This window comes from Nansenia antarctica (genome assembly GCF_963989245.1).
Source record: "Nansenia antarctica genome assembly, chromosome: 16".
Taxonomy (NCBI): domain Eukaryota; kingdom Metazoa; phylum Chordata; class Actinopteri; order Argentiniformes; family Microstomatidae; genus Nansenia; species Nansenia antarctica.
Window position 1 is genome coordinate 22,489,032 of NC_137686.1, and position 19,867 is coordinate 22,508,898.

Consider the following 19,867-nt stretch of genomic DNA (forward strand, 5'->3'; position numbering starts at 1 on the left):
GATTACACACCAAATAAGTAGGCCTAAACATGAAGCAGATCTAGCTCATTCTGCAAGATCATATTAACGCTTAACACTAGGACTGTACAGATATACAGTATCTTAGTGCTTGGCAACAGTCACCCATTATGATACTTATGCCTACTGTTGGTTTCTTAAGCTTCATTAGTGAGAAAAGCAAGGAAACCTGACAATCGTGAGAAAAAACAAGGGAAAAAAAGGGAGTGGGTGATGCATATGGATGTGAGCTATTCTTCATAACCAGTAGCAAAGCTTGCACCAAATAATGCCTGAAACATCATCGGCCCAATTTTGAATACAGGCAACAACGTCAGGCTTCAGTGAAAATGGCAAGAATAATCATTTGTGTGAGAGAGCCATAAGTGTTCTGAAAACACAGCGAAGAGGGCTTCGGTTCTTGTGCCTTTCGACATATATGGCACTGACCACAAGCTTGAATGAATAAAACATACAAATATTTCAGACACTCGCGGGTCAGTTCAAATAAAGTCCGGGTTTATACTTTCAGTAGTACTCTTTACATAAACATTATTTCTCTAAATAAGAATATGTGCAGGCGGATTACCATCATTACATCTGTTTTCTCTTACGCTGCTATTCTTTATTATGTAAAATTATGCCTCGGAAAACATGAGAGCTCTGCACTAATCCTCTCACTTTCCACCTGGTGAATTTGACCCAAATTCGCATTTCCCCTGTGCGGCCGGGAGACTGGTCTTTATTGAAGCCACGTGTAACGGAGCCCACTGACCTGGCAATGTACTTTGGGCTTGTGAGAAAAAAAAAGATGAGAATTCATCTTTGAGACAATAACAAGCTTCAAACATTTTTGCTGTTGTGTTTTTTGCTATTCCTTTGTAAGGGAAATGTATGTGGCTGCTGTGCCAACATTCTACGCCAGTAAAACTGACAATTCTGAACTTTTGAAATGTTGAAATCAAACAGTAGTTTCTAAAAATAGAGGGGATAGTTGTAGTCAGGAATGAATGCTTTTATTAACAGTGTGATATCACGTTCAAAAGGAGATGTAAGACTGTGCTTTGGGAAACTGAAGCATTACCATAAACCTGTTGAGAGCCACCCAGCTGGGAAGATCATTTTCCCTCCAGTGCATCTTTTGTTGAATAATGGCAACGAGACGTTTACAGTTCACGTTTGATGTTTCGAGATAACGAGGTCATACTGTAACGATTCCGAAACCTGTCAGTCAAAAGTAACAAAGCACTGCTGCTTGCTGACACTGTAGGCATTGGCGTTGGTAACACTAGCCAGGTAAACACACATTTGCTATTGGCCCAGGGATTATTGGGAGGTTCGTTTGTGTGACTTTTGGATGAGTAAGCCTAGATACAGCATAATTGCCTCTCTTGGCCAAGGCCATGTAATTCAGGCCATGTAATTCAAACGACCATTGTTAAAGTTACCTATTTCCATTCATCTTTGTCTAGTCCAGGTACAAATGAATGCAATTGCTCTGCTTTCCCATTGTGTTCTTTCTTTAGTAGTAAGAATACGAATTGACCATTACATTAGGAGCCAAAAGTATCAATATAGGGTAATAATTTGCAATGCATGCCTGCCAACTGATTGGCAAGGCATGGCATGTGTGTTCTGAATGTATAATATGACTATGTCTATCTATGTCTATATTTGTTTGTGCACACAATGTAGGCCTATATCAATTGGATAATTATGTTTTAATCTAGATAATCTTCATATTATCATAGGTCTTCATAGAGGTCTTCATAGATAGTTCCTGCTCACGAAGGGTAGCTAAAGAACCGACCCGACCCGACCCGACCCGACCCAGGCCGACAAATGGAAAAGCGCCAAAGAAGCAGGCCAGCCCGGGCTGACCCGGGTCAGCCCTCTAGTGGAAAAGCACCAATAGATAGATAAACTAGACTGGCCCTATAGAATTGAGGTTAGAACCCAGTCCCTTCCTTCTGCGTGATCCATGCCAGGTTTTCCGGTCGCCCCACCCAGAGCCAGCTGCTGCAGAGAGAGCAGGGAGCCCAGGCACCGTTCCTCCTCGTCTGGTTTGCTTCAGGACTTCGTTGGCTGTGGCGCGGTGTGGATGGAGCAACGCTGGGATCGCCTGGAGCACCAACCCTACGCACACACAGACCCCCCAAAACTGTGAACCCATAACTCGGGACTGTATATGCATCGAAATCATCGGTGACTTTCAGAAAGGATTTGACATCGGCGTGGAAGTCGACTAAGTGTTTTTCACTTTATGGTCAGAGAGAGCTGAGCGCTTCTGATTTTAGTGTCCTTGGCTTTACACTGTGAAAAGGTTGGACTCGTGCGGGTTTACAGCCGTTCTTTCGAAGGGAGACAGTGAATGCATGCATGCGTGGGCTATGAAGGAAAACTATTGATTAATAGTTGCGAAGATCGCAAGCCCATCGCAATGGAACAGTTTGTTCGGTCCTCCGGGACGGCATGGACTTGAAGAAAGAGAGATAGCCTACCTGCCACTGGAAAAAGCGTGATCTGAGACCTGGTACATTGGAGCATGCATCGGAACCACGGACGTCTTTGTGTTGCCCGGCGCTGCGTATCGCGAGCTTCAGGGGGCCTTGACTATTACTAGAGGGGTGACCGTGCTCGTGCTCCTTCGGTGTCGGACTGAAATTGCATTCTGTGCGTCAAACGTCTTTAGGACCAGGGCTGCCAAGTCTCACGCAATCTTAGGACTATCTGCTCCAAATGTAAGTATTCCTTCCAACGTTGGCCCTAGTACAACAACCCCCCGTTTGTGCTATTAGTCAGTACTTGTGTAAGAGGGTGCCTATGAGGTTTTTTTAGTAGCTGAAAGAAAAATACTGTACCATATCTATGCTGTCACTAACGGACATTTTTTTGTTGTTGTGACCGAAATTTCACTCCATTTTATGAGCACTTATACTATAGAAAGTGCTTGACATTGACATAATTACCAGCCTGCCTGGTGTGAATAGAAAGTGCATGGACCGTTTTTTAGATTTTTCCAGTCGGATTGTAATTCATAGGCTACATTGGTTCTCATCAATTGAGCAACTCCGGGCCTTAGGTTATTGAAATAAGAATAAGAGATTGTATGAGCCTTATCCAGATGTGGAATACATACGGCGACCACTGTCAAGCGAAATAAACGGGTAAAAATGACACGCAAGGTATGTGAAATTAATGCAATATATTGCGACGGCTTCCATAACTTGAATGTATTATCATTTTGTATTAGTTATAGCTTGTCTGGGTGGAGTTACACTTGCATTTGGTCTTGCGAGTAGTCTAAATCTCACCTATAATATGGTGATTTGAAGACACAGATAGACGTGATAGTCGCATTACATGGATTAGAATGTAAGTATACAATAATTATGCCCAGGTGTGGAAAGAGGGTATTCTGTCATTATTTCTCAAAAGCTATACATGACATGTGGTCATTTACAGGAGAGGAGTGAGTGATAGACCGTTAAATAAATGAAACATTTCCCTTTTACACGTAATCCCGAGGACACAGCGACCTAAGTAGCTGCATGTCAGTTGCTGTCTTCGTCTACCTTCTCCATTCTGCGGCTGTAGAATGAGATCATTTCACTGAACATGTATAATTCACTGATATCTAAGCCAGCCATGTGTGATGACACGCGCACGCACACACACGCACGCACACACACACACACACACACACACACACACACACACACACACACACACACACACACACACACACACACACACACACACCGACATACACACACACACACACACACACACACACACACACACCGACATACACACACACACACACACACACACACACACACACACACACACACACACGCACACGCACACGCACACGCACACGCACACGCACACACACACACACACACACACACACACATACACACACACACACACGCACACACTCACTCACTCACACCATGCATGCAAATGTGAGGCTGCTATACATTATTATGTTATTGGCTTTTGAGCAGACAGCACATCATCCAGGTCTCCCATACTGTCAATAGCTATATAGCATTGCAGACATAGAAGACAGACATACACTTAAATAAGTCCTCACATAGACTGACTGATTTGGCATATTTTACCATTATTATAACCTAAGCAAAGGACGAATAAGTATCTCATGGATAATTGTGTATTCTTCACAAACGTGTCTTTATCGCCGACACAAGGGCCCTGCAAGCGTCCTAAAGTGTCAATCAAACAAAAATTATTAGGGATATCGGCCTAAATTCAAGTTTAATTTGTCTATAAAACAAGTTAAGAAACATGAGCCCAGGCCTCTTTTCAAGGGAGTAATGTTGCGTTTTTGGCCCATTCCATTTTCTACATTGCTGATTTATTTAAGTAGGTCAAATCAGAATTGTAAGTGCACACTTGAGAAGATCTATAAGAAGGCTATAAGAAAAAAAATATATGGCTAGGCCGAACCATAGGCCTAATATAGAAGCTTAATGCAGTTTGAAATTAGGAAAATGTTACAAGTAGGTGCAGGGACATCATTCATTCATTTAGTGCTGGAGCTAGGATGGACATAAAGAATTCACCAGGACAAATGTTCCGTTGTCCCGCACCCCCGTCTCCCCCCTGCACCCCCGTCTGCCTCCCCCACCCCAGACGCGCTGTGCCTTGGTCCATTTGTCCAGGCCGCCTCTAGAGGAAGTGCCATCTCATCTCTCATCAGCTCGGCGCAAATGGCTTGAATGTATGCTAGTGTGATTTCTAGCGGGTTTTTGTATCGTCGATTTACATATCAAAGTGGCTGCATTTCAATGGGGGAGAACTTGAGCTACCAACCGCCTTCCCCCATCCAGTTTATGTCCTGTGAGGGGACGGGTTGTAAGCAGGCTACAGCTCGACAGCGGGGGGAGTGCTGGCCACAGCAATCCATTGCAAGTCTTTTTCTGATATTATACACTCACTGAACACTTTATTAGGAACACCTGTACACCATCTCCATTCATTCAAATGGTTTAATGGTGTATGAAGGAATGTTTTCTTGGCACACCTTAGACCTGTTAATACCAATCAACCAGCAACAAAGAAAGGAGAGATTCCACCACCAAAACGGCCCCTCCAACTACCACTACCATGACAACCGATCACAAATACCCCCATTGCAATAAAATGTGTGGATCAAGGATTGGCCTCTACAGCCACCTGAACCACAAACCAGGCATAACAGGAGGACAATCATACTCTACTATGAGTGATGATGATGACTTCCAGCATGATGATGCACCATGTCACAAAGCAAAAGTTGTCTCAAACTGGTTTCTTGAACATGACAATGAGTTCAGTGTTCTTCAGTGGCCAGATCAGTATCTAATAGAACCCCTTTGGGATGTGGTAGAATCACAGCTTGAAAGTGCACCTGAAAAATCAGGAATTGCGTGATGCAATCATGGACCAGAATCTCAAAGGAATGTTTCCAACATCTTGTGGAATCAATGCCAAGAAGAATTTAGGCTGTTTTGACAGCAAAAGGAGTATTACTATAAGGAGTATTACTGTAGGGAGTATAACTGTAGTGTTCGGTGAGTGTATCGGTAGCAAATACAGGTTTAAGAGATTTGAGAGAATTGGTAGGCCACCATAATTTAAACCAAAAGCCTCCGTGTAAAAGTTTGACGACTGTGGAGTGTTCAGTTGGGATTTCGTTGGGGGTTTATTGGAACGGGTTAACTTGTTGTAGTTTACCTACGCTTTTGGTGATCCGCATGCATACTCAAAAAAATATTGATTTCATGGATAATATCCATTTGAACCTCTGCAGTCAGTCACACTCATACTATGCTCTTACTCAGGTTGACCAGTAATAAGAAAACACATTAGATAGCTCAAAGACGGCTGAAATAAACTAGGAAACAATCGAAAGGCATCTCTATTGAACAAGTATGGTAACAATGATCAGCTATTTTCAGTCACATTTAATGCCACAAGGACAGAAATGAGTCAATAGCTTTGTGTGAAGCGGCTGCTTTGTGTAACCAATAGCCTCCTCCTTTGTCTTTTTGTCATAGTGATAATGTTTATTTTCCATGAAATGCAGCTGTTGCTTGGCTGTGAAAGAATGCTGTGCTGTGCTGTTGTCTTGCTGTGTTTATTTAGATTTATTTCCCTTTTCAGCCTGATATGCTGCCTAATATGGATGTCGAGGACAGTGATGCTAGGCGTAGTCAGACAGATGGGCACGCAAACACACACACACACACACACACACACACACACACACACACACACACACACACACTGTTTTAAAGGAAAGGATTCTATTTGTATTTATTTTCTCAAATTAATTCGCATTCCTCCAGTCTTTTATAAGCAATATTGCCAAAGGCGGGGGGGGGGGGGGGGGTGGTCTATTGGCCCTCGTCATCCCGCTCCCTGGTAATGAAGTGGGCTAGGTACACCCCACCCTGGCCCCTGCCCTGCCACGCATAATGATGAAGAGGAGAGCGCAGGCTGCTTCCTGTGCTGCTAAGACACAATCACATCAGGGAGCCAGAGAGGTAGAGGGTGGGGGTGTGGGGGGTAGAGAGAGAGAGAAGGGAGAGAACCTCACCTGCCATCCTCAATCACTTCAGGTCGGTTTGACAGCTGTCTTGTTCTGTTTCCCGGACAAACTCACTGTCAAAAGTTAGAAACAAACAGATGGACAGAGAGAGAGAGAGACAGAGAGGGAGGTAGAGAAGGCTAGGAGGAGGAAGAAGGAGAAGGAGGGTTTGATTGGTATTAGCCCTAATTGCACATGCCCATCATAGGTTCTCGTTGTCATGTCTTTTCTATCTCTCTCGTCTTTGCCGTTGAGATGAATACGTTTAGACAGGAACAAATGACACGTTGTTGGGATAGTTGACCTGTCGGAAGAATGTTTTACGCCGTAGTATTTCCACTGAGGAGTAGGCACCTGAAGGGGGTAAAGTCTCCTCCACCACCCGATGTGCTTTAAATGACAGTTAACTTTTCCCCACTGCTTTTCAAATGGATTTTTAATGATCAACAGAGGGCCTGGAGCTGGGTTGTATAGCGTAGTCACACTGGCTGCGTATGTTCTCACCCAAAGAGCTCCCTAGCAGAGAATGTTTTTTCTGCCGTTAAGAAAGCAACCCCCTCAGTGTTGTTAAAGCACACACACTATACCCCGCCGTCGGTGAGGCTGGGTTCTTTTGAATGATGGATAGTCAGGAGGTCTTTTGGGTCCGCGTTAACCCTTTGGTGTGGGTAAAGCACTCCCAGTTGGAGACCCGTCGGTGGTGTGTGATGGATAGTTGCGGGTCTTTAGGTCTCATATATCAGGAGATTAGCACTGACCTGTGAGTTGTCTGGACGGCCCCCACAGAGCTTCTTCACTGCAACTAGCCTCCATTAGCATATGAGGACGTACTGCTCAGTCTCTCAGGGGGATACAAAGATAATGTGCTTTATTTGTGTCTTCTATGTGGTCTGGTACCATAGGTCACACAGGAAGTGCTAAAAGGCTTTGTGTTTTGTTTTGGTATGAGAGATGAGTATCTTGGCAGCTCATCTGTCTTAGACCGATGAAACATCATTCAATAATTCACATTATTCTTAATTATGTCCAAAATGGTGCCACATAATTAGGAAAGGCCGACATGCCTACAGGAATGTTTTCCTTTCTCTCTTTTGTGGGAATGCTGAATCCTATGAAAATGTAAAAAGTCGAAATGATTTATCTTTTTGCGTAACGTCTTGATATCCCATCACATCAGGGTTTGTTGTTTTGATATTTGCACGGTCAAGTGAGGAAGAGGACTGGCTAATCTCATATAGCCAATCACGCCCCATCAATCAAGGGCTATGTTTCATCCAATCCATCCCTTGAGTCTGTTTCTGTGATAGACAGATTGAATTTTCTGCAAAAATGAGTACTCCCGCAAAATAGCTCTTGGACAAAAGTCTTTGAACGGACGCCAGATCTATCTTATCAGTGAAGAGACAGTATCCTATTAGAAATTCAGCCTGAATAATATGGCATGAGTTTTTTTATCGAGTATTGTAGGCTATATTGTGTCGTTATAGTCGTACTTTGCTCACACATTGCACAATACCTTCCTCTACAATTAGGAAATAGAGAATGTATTCCCCGATGGTTGAGCCATATTTATATAATGTGTACACCACCCCGACACATAAATGTCACCTCCCACGGTATTGCTGGCATTCGATGTGATTGTGTTTTTTCTCTCCTAAGACGATGCATTTCGTATTTCAAAGGCCCGTTTCATGTGGAAAAACGAAGCCTGGAGACACTTGTGGTCGAGCATCTCTCCCTCTCCACGTCCAATGATCATTTGCTGCTCTATTCCGTGTCACGTGTAGCTTGTGATGGAGCCATTATGTTTTTCAAGGTGAGGAGATATTGTGATATTGAGTCCTTGAACGGTCCTTGGGTTTTGATTGGCAGCTGCTGTCACTCAGCCTGAGCTACTATGAGAACTACGCACCGAGGAGAATCTATTATCTGGCTAGCGAGGACACACTTTCACTCTGCCCTGTCCATGAGCCCGACCATTTTGGACCCTATTTATTTGTGTCAAAATGCTTTTTAACAGGTTAAAGATAAATAAGGAAATTGAATTGTTGTCATGATTGGACAATACAAACATTTGTCAAGGTTTCTTTTTTTTAAATGTTATTATCGTAAAACTAAATAATGTAATGATTTTAGAATACTATGATTATTTACTAGGGACTGCTATGTCCTGAACAGCCTCGTAAGAAGAGTCATAGTTAGTCACTGTGTATTTTGGAGATACTTGTCAATTGATGTTGTCGGAAGAGGTAAACATTACAACCCAACAGGTATCCTAGCAAACCGACGCAATTCCCCATTCGAAACCAAACCGCCCGAGCTCTGCTCCTTCGTCAGACAAGCGTGAGCCCCTGCTCCTTCATTTCCCCCCCTTCTTCCTTGTGGAGTTGTAGGGATGATTTGTTCCATTTCAAAAGCCTCCTGAAGATGAAGAAGGTTGCAGGCTCCGTGCACAGAGAGAGAAGGGAGCCTGTTGTTGATCAGCCAAGCAAATCAGATCTTGATATTTGGAGAGCAGGAGTTGTGATTGCTGATTGCTCCCCCAGTTTTAATTAGGAGAGTCATGAGCAGCCTGTCATCTCTCTGCAGAGGGAGGGAAGTATCAAACACGCTTAAAGGGAACAAATAATTACTTTTTTTCGGTAGTTAGAGTAACAGAGACGGTTGAATTGTTATTGGTAACACACCCAATTAAATATTGAATTTTATGCGTAAACAGGCTCATGATTTGTTAAAAAATCGTTTGTAGGTGATGTGATGACACATAATAGATGTTTTCCTCGTTTACAGGCCACATAGAACATATTACTGTATCCAGCGCACCCATCATCCTTATGAAGAAAGAACGACATAAATATTATATTATTAATAGAACACACGCACAGAAACATGAAAGATGTCTTTGAAGTGTTACATAGGCCTAGAGTAGTCGGTGTAGGGAACCATGAACTAAACGTAAAACCCTTAAACAATCGCTCGGAGGTTGTAGTGTAGATTGAACGAGGCTTATTTTCACAGTGCAGGTTTGTGTCCTGCGCTTCAGGAACTTTGTCAGGATGTTTTAATTACAGCAGAGCTAGGTGTAATTGATCTCGGCTTAGAGGGATTTCTCTGTCACTGAGAATAGGCCTAGGCGCTAATACAGCCTAGAGACGGAACACTTCCGCCTCTGCATTTCACTTTGCACCACCAACCGAAACGAAAGAGACTGCACGGTTGATCTTTCATTCACTCATATTTATTAAGCGTGGCGTCGGTATTTTAAGTGTAATGGCTAAATTGGCCTCAGAGGCATTGCTACGTAGCTACAGCTAGCTCGCTAAGCTAACACATCAGAGAATGCTTGGAAGTGAGACGTCGCCCACTCCAGCTTTAGCACATCTGTTGGCAAACGCTGCTGCCACCTGGAGTGTCCTCTAACTGAGCACTTTCTTCCTGGCTCTGTGTTGTCACCCACCATTTTAAAAATGTTATCAGGCTGTTAGATAATGCTTTCCAGTGAATTATTGATAGTCTCGTTCGTATGAGTGGGACAGGGGCAAGCTTTTAACTCTCTGTGCCGCCTCAGGGACTCTTATCCGGTAACTAAGGGACACTTCACAAACACCCAAAGGAATGATGTGCTAGAGGAGGAAAGAAATAACATGGGGATGGGGGGGGGGGGGCTGAAAATAAAGTTGAAAAAGAGGGCGTCCTCCACTCCAATATCGGCTAAGCCACAGAATAAGGGAAACTTGGCAGCAGAGAAAAAGCTTTGAATCCACTGTCGACTAGAATCCACTAGACTTCTTTTCTGGAGAAGCATGGCTGTTGGCTGTTTGTTTGCGTTTTATTTCTTTATTTTGTCTGTGGCAGCAAGCACACACACTCCTAACCCTTTTATTTATTTTTACAGAAGAGATTTGAATACATTTTGATCCTCTAGTGTCGGGGGAATATCCATGAGAAAAGGTACTGGTTCAAGTATGACCCTGGCACTGTCTGTCTCGTAGGATTCCTTGCGAAAGCGAGGAGGACGTGATCTGAAAACGGGCGAAACGGGTCGAACCGGTTCTCATTTCCCCTAGGAAATGCAAATGTTGAGTGCAATGTAATATAGACACAACCCTCCTCCAGTCAATAGGTGCCCGTACAGGTCCTTGGCTTTACTAACTCCCTTTGTTTGCTTTTCCATACTGTGTGTGTCGTGCATATTGTGTGACTGGGTGGGTGGACCAGTGTGTATCGGGGGCGGCGCGGGTGGGGCGGGAAGTTGTCTGGTTACCCTTGAGTGTCTGTGACCTCCTGTCTGTTTATAACAGCATTCATTACCGCTCTCACACGCACACACACTCAGACACACACACACAATTCTGTCACACTCTGAGCGTAGTAAGTCTTGCCTGTGTGGTGCAGAGTGTGTTTGCAGCAGCATGTAAATATATTCAACCTTCGTAGGTGTGAACTTCCCCCTGCTGCTGCACACACCCGGAGGCCATCAAACCATTCCTGTCGCTGTTCTTGAACCAACGTTTAGAACGTGTTTTTGTACATTTGGTGAATGATCACAAACATTTGCGCTGCTTATTCCCCTTGTCATGAATTGGAGTGTGAGTGAGGTTGCCAAGCCAACCACAATTTCACTTGTAAATGGTGATTGAGTGTTTTGAGTGAGCCGGGGGTTGTCAGGGTGTGTGTGTGTGTGTGTGTGTGTGTGTGTTGTGTGAGTGAGTGTTAGAGAGAGAGCGACTGTGGGGGAGTGAAAAAAGGCCTGGAGGAGTAGAGGAGTGTGGTTTTCAATCGAAAGATATGAAGAACAGTGTGTCGTCAATCTATAGCTGCTCTCCACTCCTTTCGGTTGACCTCTCTTTTGAATACACAGCGGTAAGGTCAACCCTATTCATTTTCCAGCAAAAGAACCAGAGCTACTGAGCTGAGAGAAGAGAAGCCTATAATATTGGTAAATGAAACTGACATTTAGAGACTTTTTCCCCCCCTCGAATTTGCAGTCTAGATTACCCAGAATACATTTGGGCTCATTAGGCTCCAATAACCTTTACAAATTGGACCTGGTTGAGAATTTCAAAAATGGTTATGGTTTTCAACAGGACTTCTGTGTGCCTTTTTCCCCACTTTAAGTCTGAATCAGTGCATGTATTAATGTCAAAGCAGGCTTCAAAGTGAGTAATTCATTCTAATTGTGATGGGTGCCAATTATTGGGGTAATGGTGATCGTGATGATAGTTGACTGAAAGCAGTAGTCTGTCGAGTCTTCATCAGTTCCATAGCTGGTGTTTGTGTGGCACTAACAATTTCCTTCCATTTGTTAACCCTTTCCACACTTAATCTGCTCTCTCATAACTCTTATCTTAAGTATTTATATATCCCCTCTATAACTGACTCGTTGCTTGCTTCTAAGCTCCCGGTTGGGTCTTTGAGTCTTCTTTGTTCTAGTCATTGTTCTAAAGGCTACCTCTGCCCTCCATCTGTAGTTCACTGTTCTTCCTTGTGCCCGATGCCACTCTATCCAATCAATCTCATCCATCTCTTTTGGTTGGCAAAGTGCCTCGATACACGTGGAGCTCCAGCTAGCAGCTAGCTACCTGTTCTCCCCTGTTCACCCCCCCCACTCCAACCTCGGTCCCAGAAATGATCTTATCAGCTCTGTGATGCACACAAGCAAACACTCCCACTTGACTGCCGTGGTTTGACGTGGGTCACCGTCTCCAGCGTCAGTGCCAGCCTTGCCAGGTGACGAGCTAGCTCTAGCTGAACCACTGACGGGGAGCTGAGATGGAGATGACATCATGTCCCGTCAGGCTGGGAAAGGGGGAAACAGAGACCTGACAGGGACTGTCGTGACAAAGTGTTCCTCAGGAGCATAGAGGACAAAAAAAAAAGAGATCTGGTTTCCTCAGATCACGTCGACTTCAGAGTCCTAACTCGCTCCCCCCTTTTTGCAACCCCCCGTCTTCTGTCGTGTTTGAAATTCCCCTCTCACATGTTTGACTTTTTTGTCCTGAATGTAGGGCAGGGGGGGATGGGGACAGGGACAGGGACAGGGGTGGACATTTCCAACAAATGAGTTAGTCAGAGGCTAAGGACGAAAGGCATTGTGCCCGCAAGGTCCCCAGGCTCCCAAACACACATGCCACACATCTCCATTCCCCCTTGTAGGTTTTGAGCTTACTTTTACACTAGCACTCCTAGCTTCTTTAGTTGGGGTTCCAGTCTCACTTGATATGTATATATGCACTCTTTATTCCCCCCCCCCTCCCCCCCCCCCTCCTCCCTTCCCTGTACTGACAATTGAAAATAAATTAACATTCCTGGGCTTTTATTTTTTCCCCTTCTCTAAGCCCTGTTGAGAATACTTGGGGGCGAACCCAGGAGGTCAAGCCACACTCACAGCCTGTCAATCCTCCCCTGTGACCCTCCCGCCCCCTCCCTTTCTCCCTCCCGCCCATTCTTCTCTCTCCCTCTCTTCCATCCCATTCAGTTCCTCTCCTCTCGTCTTAGAAAACCCTGGACTCCCTCTCTCTCTCTCTCAGCCGGCTATTCTTTCGCCGGCCGCCTCTCCAGCTTGAGAGAGGCAGCTACAAGCTTTGTCAAAGAAGCCTCACATTCATTCAGCCGGCTGTCGCAGAACAGCCCCATATTTCACGCAAAGACATGTGGGCTGTCTCTCCTCCATCCATTTATTCTAATTACATTTTAATTGCCTCGCCTTCCCCTTTTTAAATGCTTGCTTATTTCTTCTATCATTCCTCTGATAACATGAAAAATTAGCTTGCACTTTGTGGTGCTTTTTTCCATCCTCTGGACCGATGATAGATCAGTCTCCTTGGTTTTCTTGCTGTCTATGAGTGGGGGGAGGGGGGAGAGGAGGGTGGGCTGGAGAAAAACAGATGTTTCTAATGTTTGCGTGTCATTTCTCATTCGCTTTGACGGATTTTCGTGTCAAGGATGATATACTGTTCATATAAAAAGTGCACGCCCAAGGGAGGGATTCGTACCTACGTTTCCTTATGGGGGATTTTGAGCAGTTAAAGTACAGATGACAAGTTTATAACTTGTAATGATTCCCCAGATTTCAGCGTTATTAAACATTCAAGCCATTAGATTTAATGTACCTCCCCGACAGTAAGTCATTACTGTGTACACTATTTCCTATCTGCCATAGGTGGAGCATAATTTGAACATCATTGGTCAGAGTAAAACGTAAGCTCAATTCCCTCGCTCGAAGGAGCTCTTGTATAGATAATTTCTGCTCACAATCTTGGAAGGGTTAAATACGCCTCGCTTACCTCTTTAAATAATTTTCTGCATGAGAACACCCCCCCTTCCCCCCCCCTCACACACACACACACACACACACACACACACACACACACACACAGGACCCCTCCCCTAGCTCTCTGCCTTCCCCGATGTAAAATTATGATACGTCTGTCAGCACTCGCAGAAAGCGTCTTAATGTTAATCGGCTAATCCTTTTATCTCAAGTCCGACCAAATCCAGTCCAGAAATCCCACCAGACAAAACGGTGTTTAGAGAAGAGGGGGTGGCGGGGGGGGGGGGTTTGGGGTGATGAGCGTCGGCCGGCTCCTACTGCCAGCTTAAGGGAGAAAAGAAACATGTTACTCAGCGGGAGCGACTGTGCGGGTGGGTCTGAGCAGGGGAGCGGGCCCTGTGGGGTGGAGCCCCCCCCCCCCCCACGCCTCCACAGGCCCCCTTCACCCCCTTGGCGTCATGACTGGGATCAGAGACTGAACCCGGCCCAGCATGGCAAGGAAAACCCTCCCACCAACAAGTCTCTCCACAGGTTATCCACCATCAGACCCCCCAGGACGGATAATTTGTGATGATATAAAAAGCGCTAGGGAGGAGGGTGTAATCACGTGCCGCCTCTGGAGATTTCAATGGAAAACAATCTCTACCTCAGTGTTTCCCATTAAATCCCTTTGTCCCGCCATAGTCTCGAATCAACAACAAAAAAGTATTTTACACGCGAGCGGCGCGATTTTGACACGTGATCGGCAAAAGCATTCTCGACTAGCATAGCACACCAGCCCCCACCCCCCCCGGTTTTCGACTTCCACTAGGCCTCATGTAGCACGTTGTTCACTGCAGTAATATCTTATCTGATGTGGTGGCGCGCCATGGCTAGATAAACAATTCGAAGACAAACAGAATCCCATGACTTTCCGCCCGAGAAAGCACTTTGCTCGAACCGATACATCGTCCATCCGCTCCGTGTGCCGTGCTTGCCTGGCTGGCTGGCTGGCTTCGCAGTGTAACATTTTGGCAAAATGTGACCTCAAACGAATAGATACCTTTGGCCTGAGTGTGCACTCTGCTCTAGTCTGCTCCACACGGACCTCCGATTTAGCCTGTTTTAAACGGCGAGCCTCCTACCAGGCACAGAGCCATTTAAAAAAATGCCTCCGTAATGGGGGATTTAAATTATGACTGTATGCTAATGTAGGAATCTCCCGTTGTTTTGTGTTTTCTTGTCCTGATGTTGCCAGAAATATCCTAGTGCATTAGCGGGGCCCGGAGAGCGATCAGAGTGCCGAGTGCTCCGCTGCTCAAATTTAGGTTAATTATAAAATAAGCAGGGTAGTTGACAAGCGGCTCTGGAGAGGTAAGAGCACAGGCTGACTGGGAACTGGGAATCGTCCTCTTTTTTCTTTCTTTTTTTCTTCTTCTTCACTTCAAAGTGCGGGAACCCTGTGTACTATGTACAGTAGATGATGTGATGATGTGTGTGCAGAGGGTTATGTCACATGCCGGATGTGAAACACTGGGGAATGTGACCTCGGGGTAAAAGGTGTGTGTGTGTGTGTGTGTGTGTGTGTGCACACACATCATCATATCACACGTGCACACACACACACGTGCACACACACACACGTCACACGTGCACACACACACGTGCACACACACACACACACCGACCAACACACGTGCACGTGCACGCGTGTCGGGGTGTGTGTGTGTGTGTGTGTGTGTGCACGTGTGTGTGCACGTGTGTGTGTGTTCGTGCATGCACGCACGTCTGCATATACATACATATGCTTGTGTGCATCATGCCGTCATCTATCCTCAGTATTTGACTTGTAACAAGTCTTCCCCTCTTGTGTGCCGCTGCTAACGCAGGGTCTGAGAAAGTAACCTTTGCTGAGGCAGACAAAGGCGTCTGGGCTGTTTGTGCCTCTCTCCCTTGAGATAAGGAAGGAGACAAAAGTAGCTCACAAAGAATCTGCGTCTCTAATGGTGTCCTGTGTGAACGCGTTGCCTGAGCGACAAGGCTTCTCCTATGGGGTTAGAGTAGGATAGACACTCTGGGGACGTCGGAGGGGGGGGGGAGCAGGGGGGATGGAGATAGTCAGTGTGTAAACATTAAGCCAGGACACGAAGAAGATGAGCGTTCAGCGTGTAGTCAGGCATCAGAGATGAGTGCTTGCTTAGCCATGCCACCTATGCAGAGTAGCATAGTAGTTCAAGGCAGGAGTGAAACATCACCTACCATTCAGTTCTAATGCTGAGAGACTTTCACATTTGGTATACTCTTTCGTTTGCTTGTATGACATGAACTGTATTATCATTCGGCTATCCAAAGCGATGCTTTAAAAAATAAAAAAAAGTCATTCACAAAGAGTATTCACAGTCTGCATCGTACGGTCGATGTGTATGGCAATGAAATATTTTTTATGATATTTTTTTTTTTTTTGCTATTCCCGACTCTCATACCATTCTCTCTCCCTCTCTCCATGTCCTTGCAGATGAGAAGATGACTGTTGAGGTATCTCCAAGAACCACGGATCGTTGACCTTTCCCAGCCCACGCCTTTGTCTGTAAAACATCGCAACCAATACCGTTACCTAGCAGGCAACTAGAGAGGCATATCCTCACTGAGCACAATGGCCTCTGCAGTGTGGAGGTGTCCACGCTTCCATTGTTTACTGCTCGCTCTCATTCACCTCCACTATTCAGAAGGTAAGTCCTTGTGGTTGAGTGTGAGTGTGAGTGTGTGTGTGTGTGTGTGTGTGTGTGTGTGTGTGTGTGTGTGTGCGTGCGTGTGCGTGTGTGTGTGTGTGTGTGTGTGTGTGTGTGTGTGTGTGTGCGTGCAGGCGTGTGTGTGTGTGATTGTCTGTGTCCTCTATGTTCCTGTTTTACTGTGGTGAATCTATTGATTTGGTCAATTTGTTCAGTTTCGCAATGTTCAGTTGTTCAGTTTCTCTTCAAATGTCTCGCCCTTGAAAGTAACTTACCGGTAATCGCACTGAAACAGGTTTTATACCTGGACACTTCTTGAGTGCACTCAGCCGTTAGTGCTTTCCATTATGGGTTCAAGTAAAAGTTTACGTATTCGTCCAGAAAATCTTTGGTACGCGGGTGAACCGAACGAATGCAGCATTGTACTGCACGCGCAAAACTTGAAGTAATCTCAGGTGGTGGGTTCGTAAATTTGCTCTGAGATCGCCGGAGCGCACACTGGGTTCAACATCATAGAGCAAGTCATTTGATTGGACTAGAGGCATTCCATGAGTGCTGATCAGATTTCCAGAGCGTATTTACGAACGCACCCTCAGGCAATACACATGTGCACCCAGAGAGATTGTCAGTAGTTTAGCAGTCGTTATGGCGAACACAGTTAAACTAAGAGCTTAATGTTCCTCCAGCATTCCTTAAGTCTCCTGTTTGGGAACATTACGGTTTCTCAGTTATATACAATGATGATGGACAAAGACAGGTGGATCGGACCAAAGCTGTATGCCGGCAATGTTCAACTACGATCGGGTATGCTGCTGGCAATACGTCAACCTTGCTCATGCATTTGAGATGGCATCACCCGATGTGAACATCACAGGTACAAGAAAAAAACAGTGTGAAATGCAAACCCAGCTCCCCATGGCATTTAATCAACCACTCGTTAACAGGGGCCAAAGCCGTAACAAACACCATAGGTGTTTTTATAGCAGCGGACATGCGACCATACTCCGTTGTCGAGAACATAGGATTTAGACACATGTTGAAAGTAATGGAGCCTCGTTATGTAGTTCCCTCTCCTGCATTTCAGCCAGGAGTACCAGCCCTTTATATATATATATATATTTATTTATTTATTTTTTAAATACAATGAATGTCAATACAAGCTGGCAAGTCCTAATGTGAAGTTGAAAGCTGCTTATGTGAATACAAGTACAGTACAGTTAATCTTCTAAATGCTGCACCATAATGGATGTTTATTTTATTATACCGTATTTCTTTTTATATTTGAGAAAATATTCATTTTTCTTTTCTTTTCAGTAAATGTAACTTTATTATACAAGTACAGTACAGTTCATTTTCAATGATTATTTATTTTATAATATTTTATTTATTTGAGAGAATATTTATTTGTTACTTTTCAGTAAATTGTACTTTTTTATTAGTAGGTTGCAGCAGTAATGACTTTATTTTATTTTATTTTATTTAAGAAAGAAAGACCCATTGTTTGTTCAGTAAACCAATGAATAAATAATAATAATAATAATAAGATCTTTTATTTTTTTATGTTTTGTGATCATTGTTACCCTACTATACCAAAACCATACCAAACCGTGACTTAAAAACCGAGGTCTGTACCGAACCAAAGTTTTTGTGAACCGTTACACCTCTACTTTCCAGACAATGCGTTTTTCATCCGTATCTTGATTGGTTGATTCTGTGCGGTCCTTGCACCTGGTTCCATCAGACAAGGGAGTTGGCGTTTCTCCCAAGGGAAGAGTATGGAAAGAATTACCAGTGTTTTATATGCTCCCCGAAAAGACATCCCAAGGCTTTCTTTTCATTCATTTCCATTCCCCTGCTTTTGATTAGTATGTTTGGTTGTAATTACAAGTTTTGTCGCAAAATACTCTCTGTTATATACATGTCAGAAGCCTTGATGTTGGTATGTCTGCTTAATGACAATCATTACAATTCTGTTCTTTTTTTCACTGTCATTGTACGCTGGAACAAAGTAGACACAAATCACACACTGGTGTGCAAAGCATTGATTACAGCTAACCGTCAAAGCATGTCCCTCCCGGAGGTCTCTTCTTCTCTCTTTTTTTATTAGGTTTTTGTTTTCTTTTTCTGTTTTTATTTCACACTCTGACTCCACTGTCTCTGGGTTTGATTTGGATCTGTGGCCTGTGGAACGTGATTGGCGAACAAAGACAGATTGGAACAAAAACAACATGTCATGATGACACTCTGACAGAGATGCACTTCTTCTTTGTAGATTAGCAATTGTAGATGAAATGAAAGAACTCTGATCTCACTCTGTGAGTCTGAGTCGTCTACCTCTGAAAAATAAATGCTTCGGGAGCGTTTGATGAATGGGGAGGTCTGATTTGGGTTCAGAAAACATTCTGGGCTGAACGGTCCTAGTGATCCTCTTTTTTTGCGGGGGGTGGGGGGGGGGCGCTCTGGTATGCGGAAAGTCAAGGTTTTGGGTTTCACTTGACGTGAGGACTCTCAGCTCCATGAATGCATATTTGCCCCATCCGTCAATAGAGGAATGTGTCTGTTTTTTTCTGAGGAAGGATGTCTGATCCCATCCATCTGCCACTCACCTTCAACCCCCCCCCCAAACCCCATACACCTTTCCCCCCACCCTATCCACTCACACACACTCATGCATCCACTAACCCTAAGGACGTGCATGTTTTGTAGTAGAAACCACATTTTCATGGCTGTTCTACAAAAAGACCCCAGTCGATAATTACCCTCTCTGAGATACTATCATGATGTGATCCTTTATACCCAAAACATTCCTAGAGCTTTGAAATGCCTCTAACTTACATAAGCAGAAAATCATTTTTTGCTTGTCTGATTATTGACTGCTCGTGCTGACTTTCTAGCACAAGGAATTATATCAGCCTCAAACCCCTCTTGTCCTTTTGCCAAGTTAATTAACAGATTCCAAAAACAAAATGATTTTCATGAAGCAGCAAAGATACTTTGTACCTCATTTTATGTTATATTTTTTCAAGTGTTTTAGAGAAAAGGTATAAAAATACTGCCCGTCACACTCTTATAACATAATAATGCATGTGTTAATTGGGGGCATAGAGATTGTCAACTTGGGGTTCTATGCACGTGATTTACATGTATACAGTATACAGTACTACCACTCATTTGACACCACTTATTCAAATCAACATGTTCACATTTCATTGACTTACAATATGTAAATCGTGTTTTCAACTTCCACCAGCCTGAAAAGTTGACAAGAAGATTAAGGGCAAGCAATTA

The 19,867-nt window shown here is 44.3% G+C and overlaps 1 protein-coding gene across 1 annotated transcript in view; it reads left to right on the plus strand.

Moving 5' to 3' along the window:
* Positions 1-16,503: 16,503 nt before the first annotated feature.
* Positions 16,504-19,867, plus strand: part of adgrl2b.1 (adhesion G protein-coupled receptor L2b, tandem duplicate 1) — a gene marked incomplete at both ends in the record, with an annotated part of 64,643 nt that continues 61,279 nt past the window's right edge. The window contains one exon of the mRNA XM_080546265.1: positions 16,504-16,579. Within this exon, the coding sequence (XP_080402391.1) occupies positions 16,504-16,579 (76 nt within the window). The remainder of the gene's footprint in view (positions 16,580-19,867) is intronic.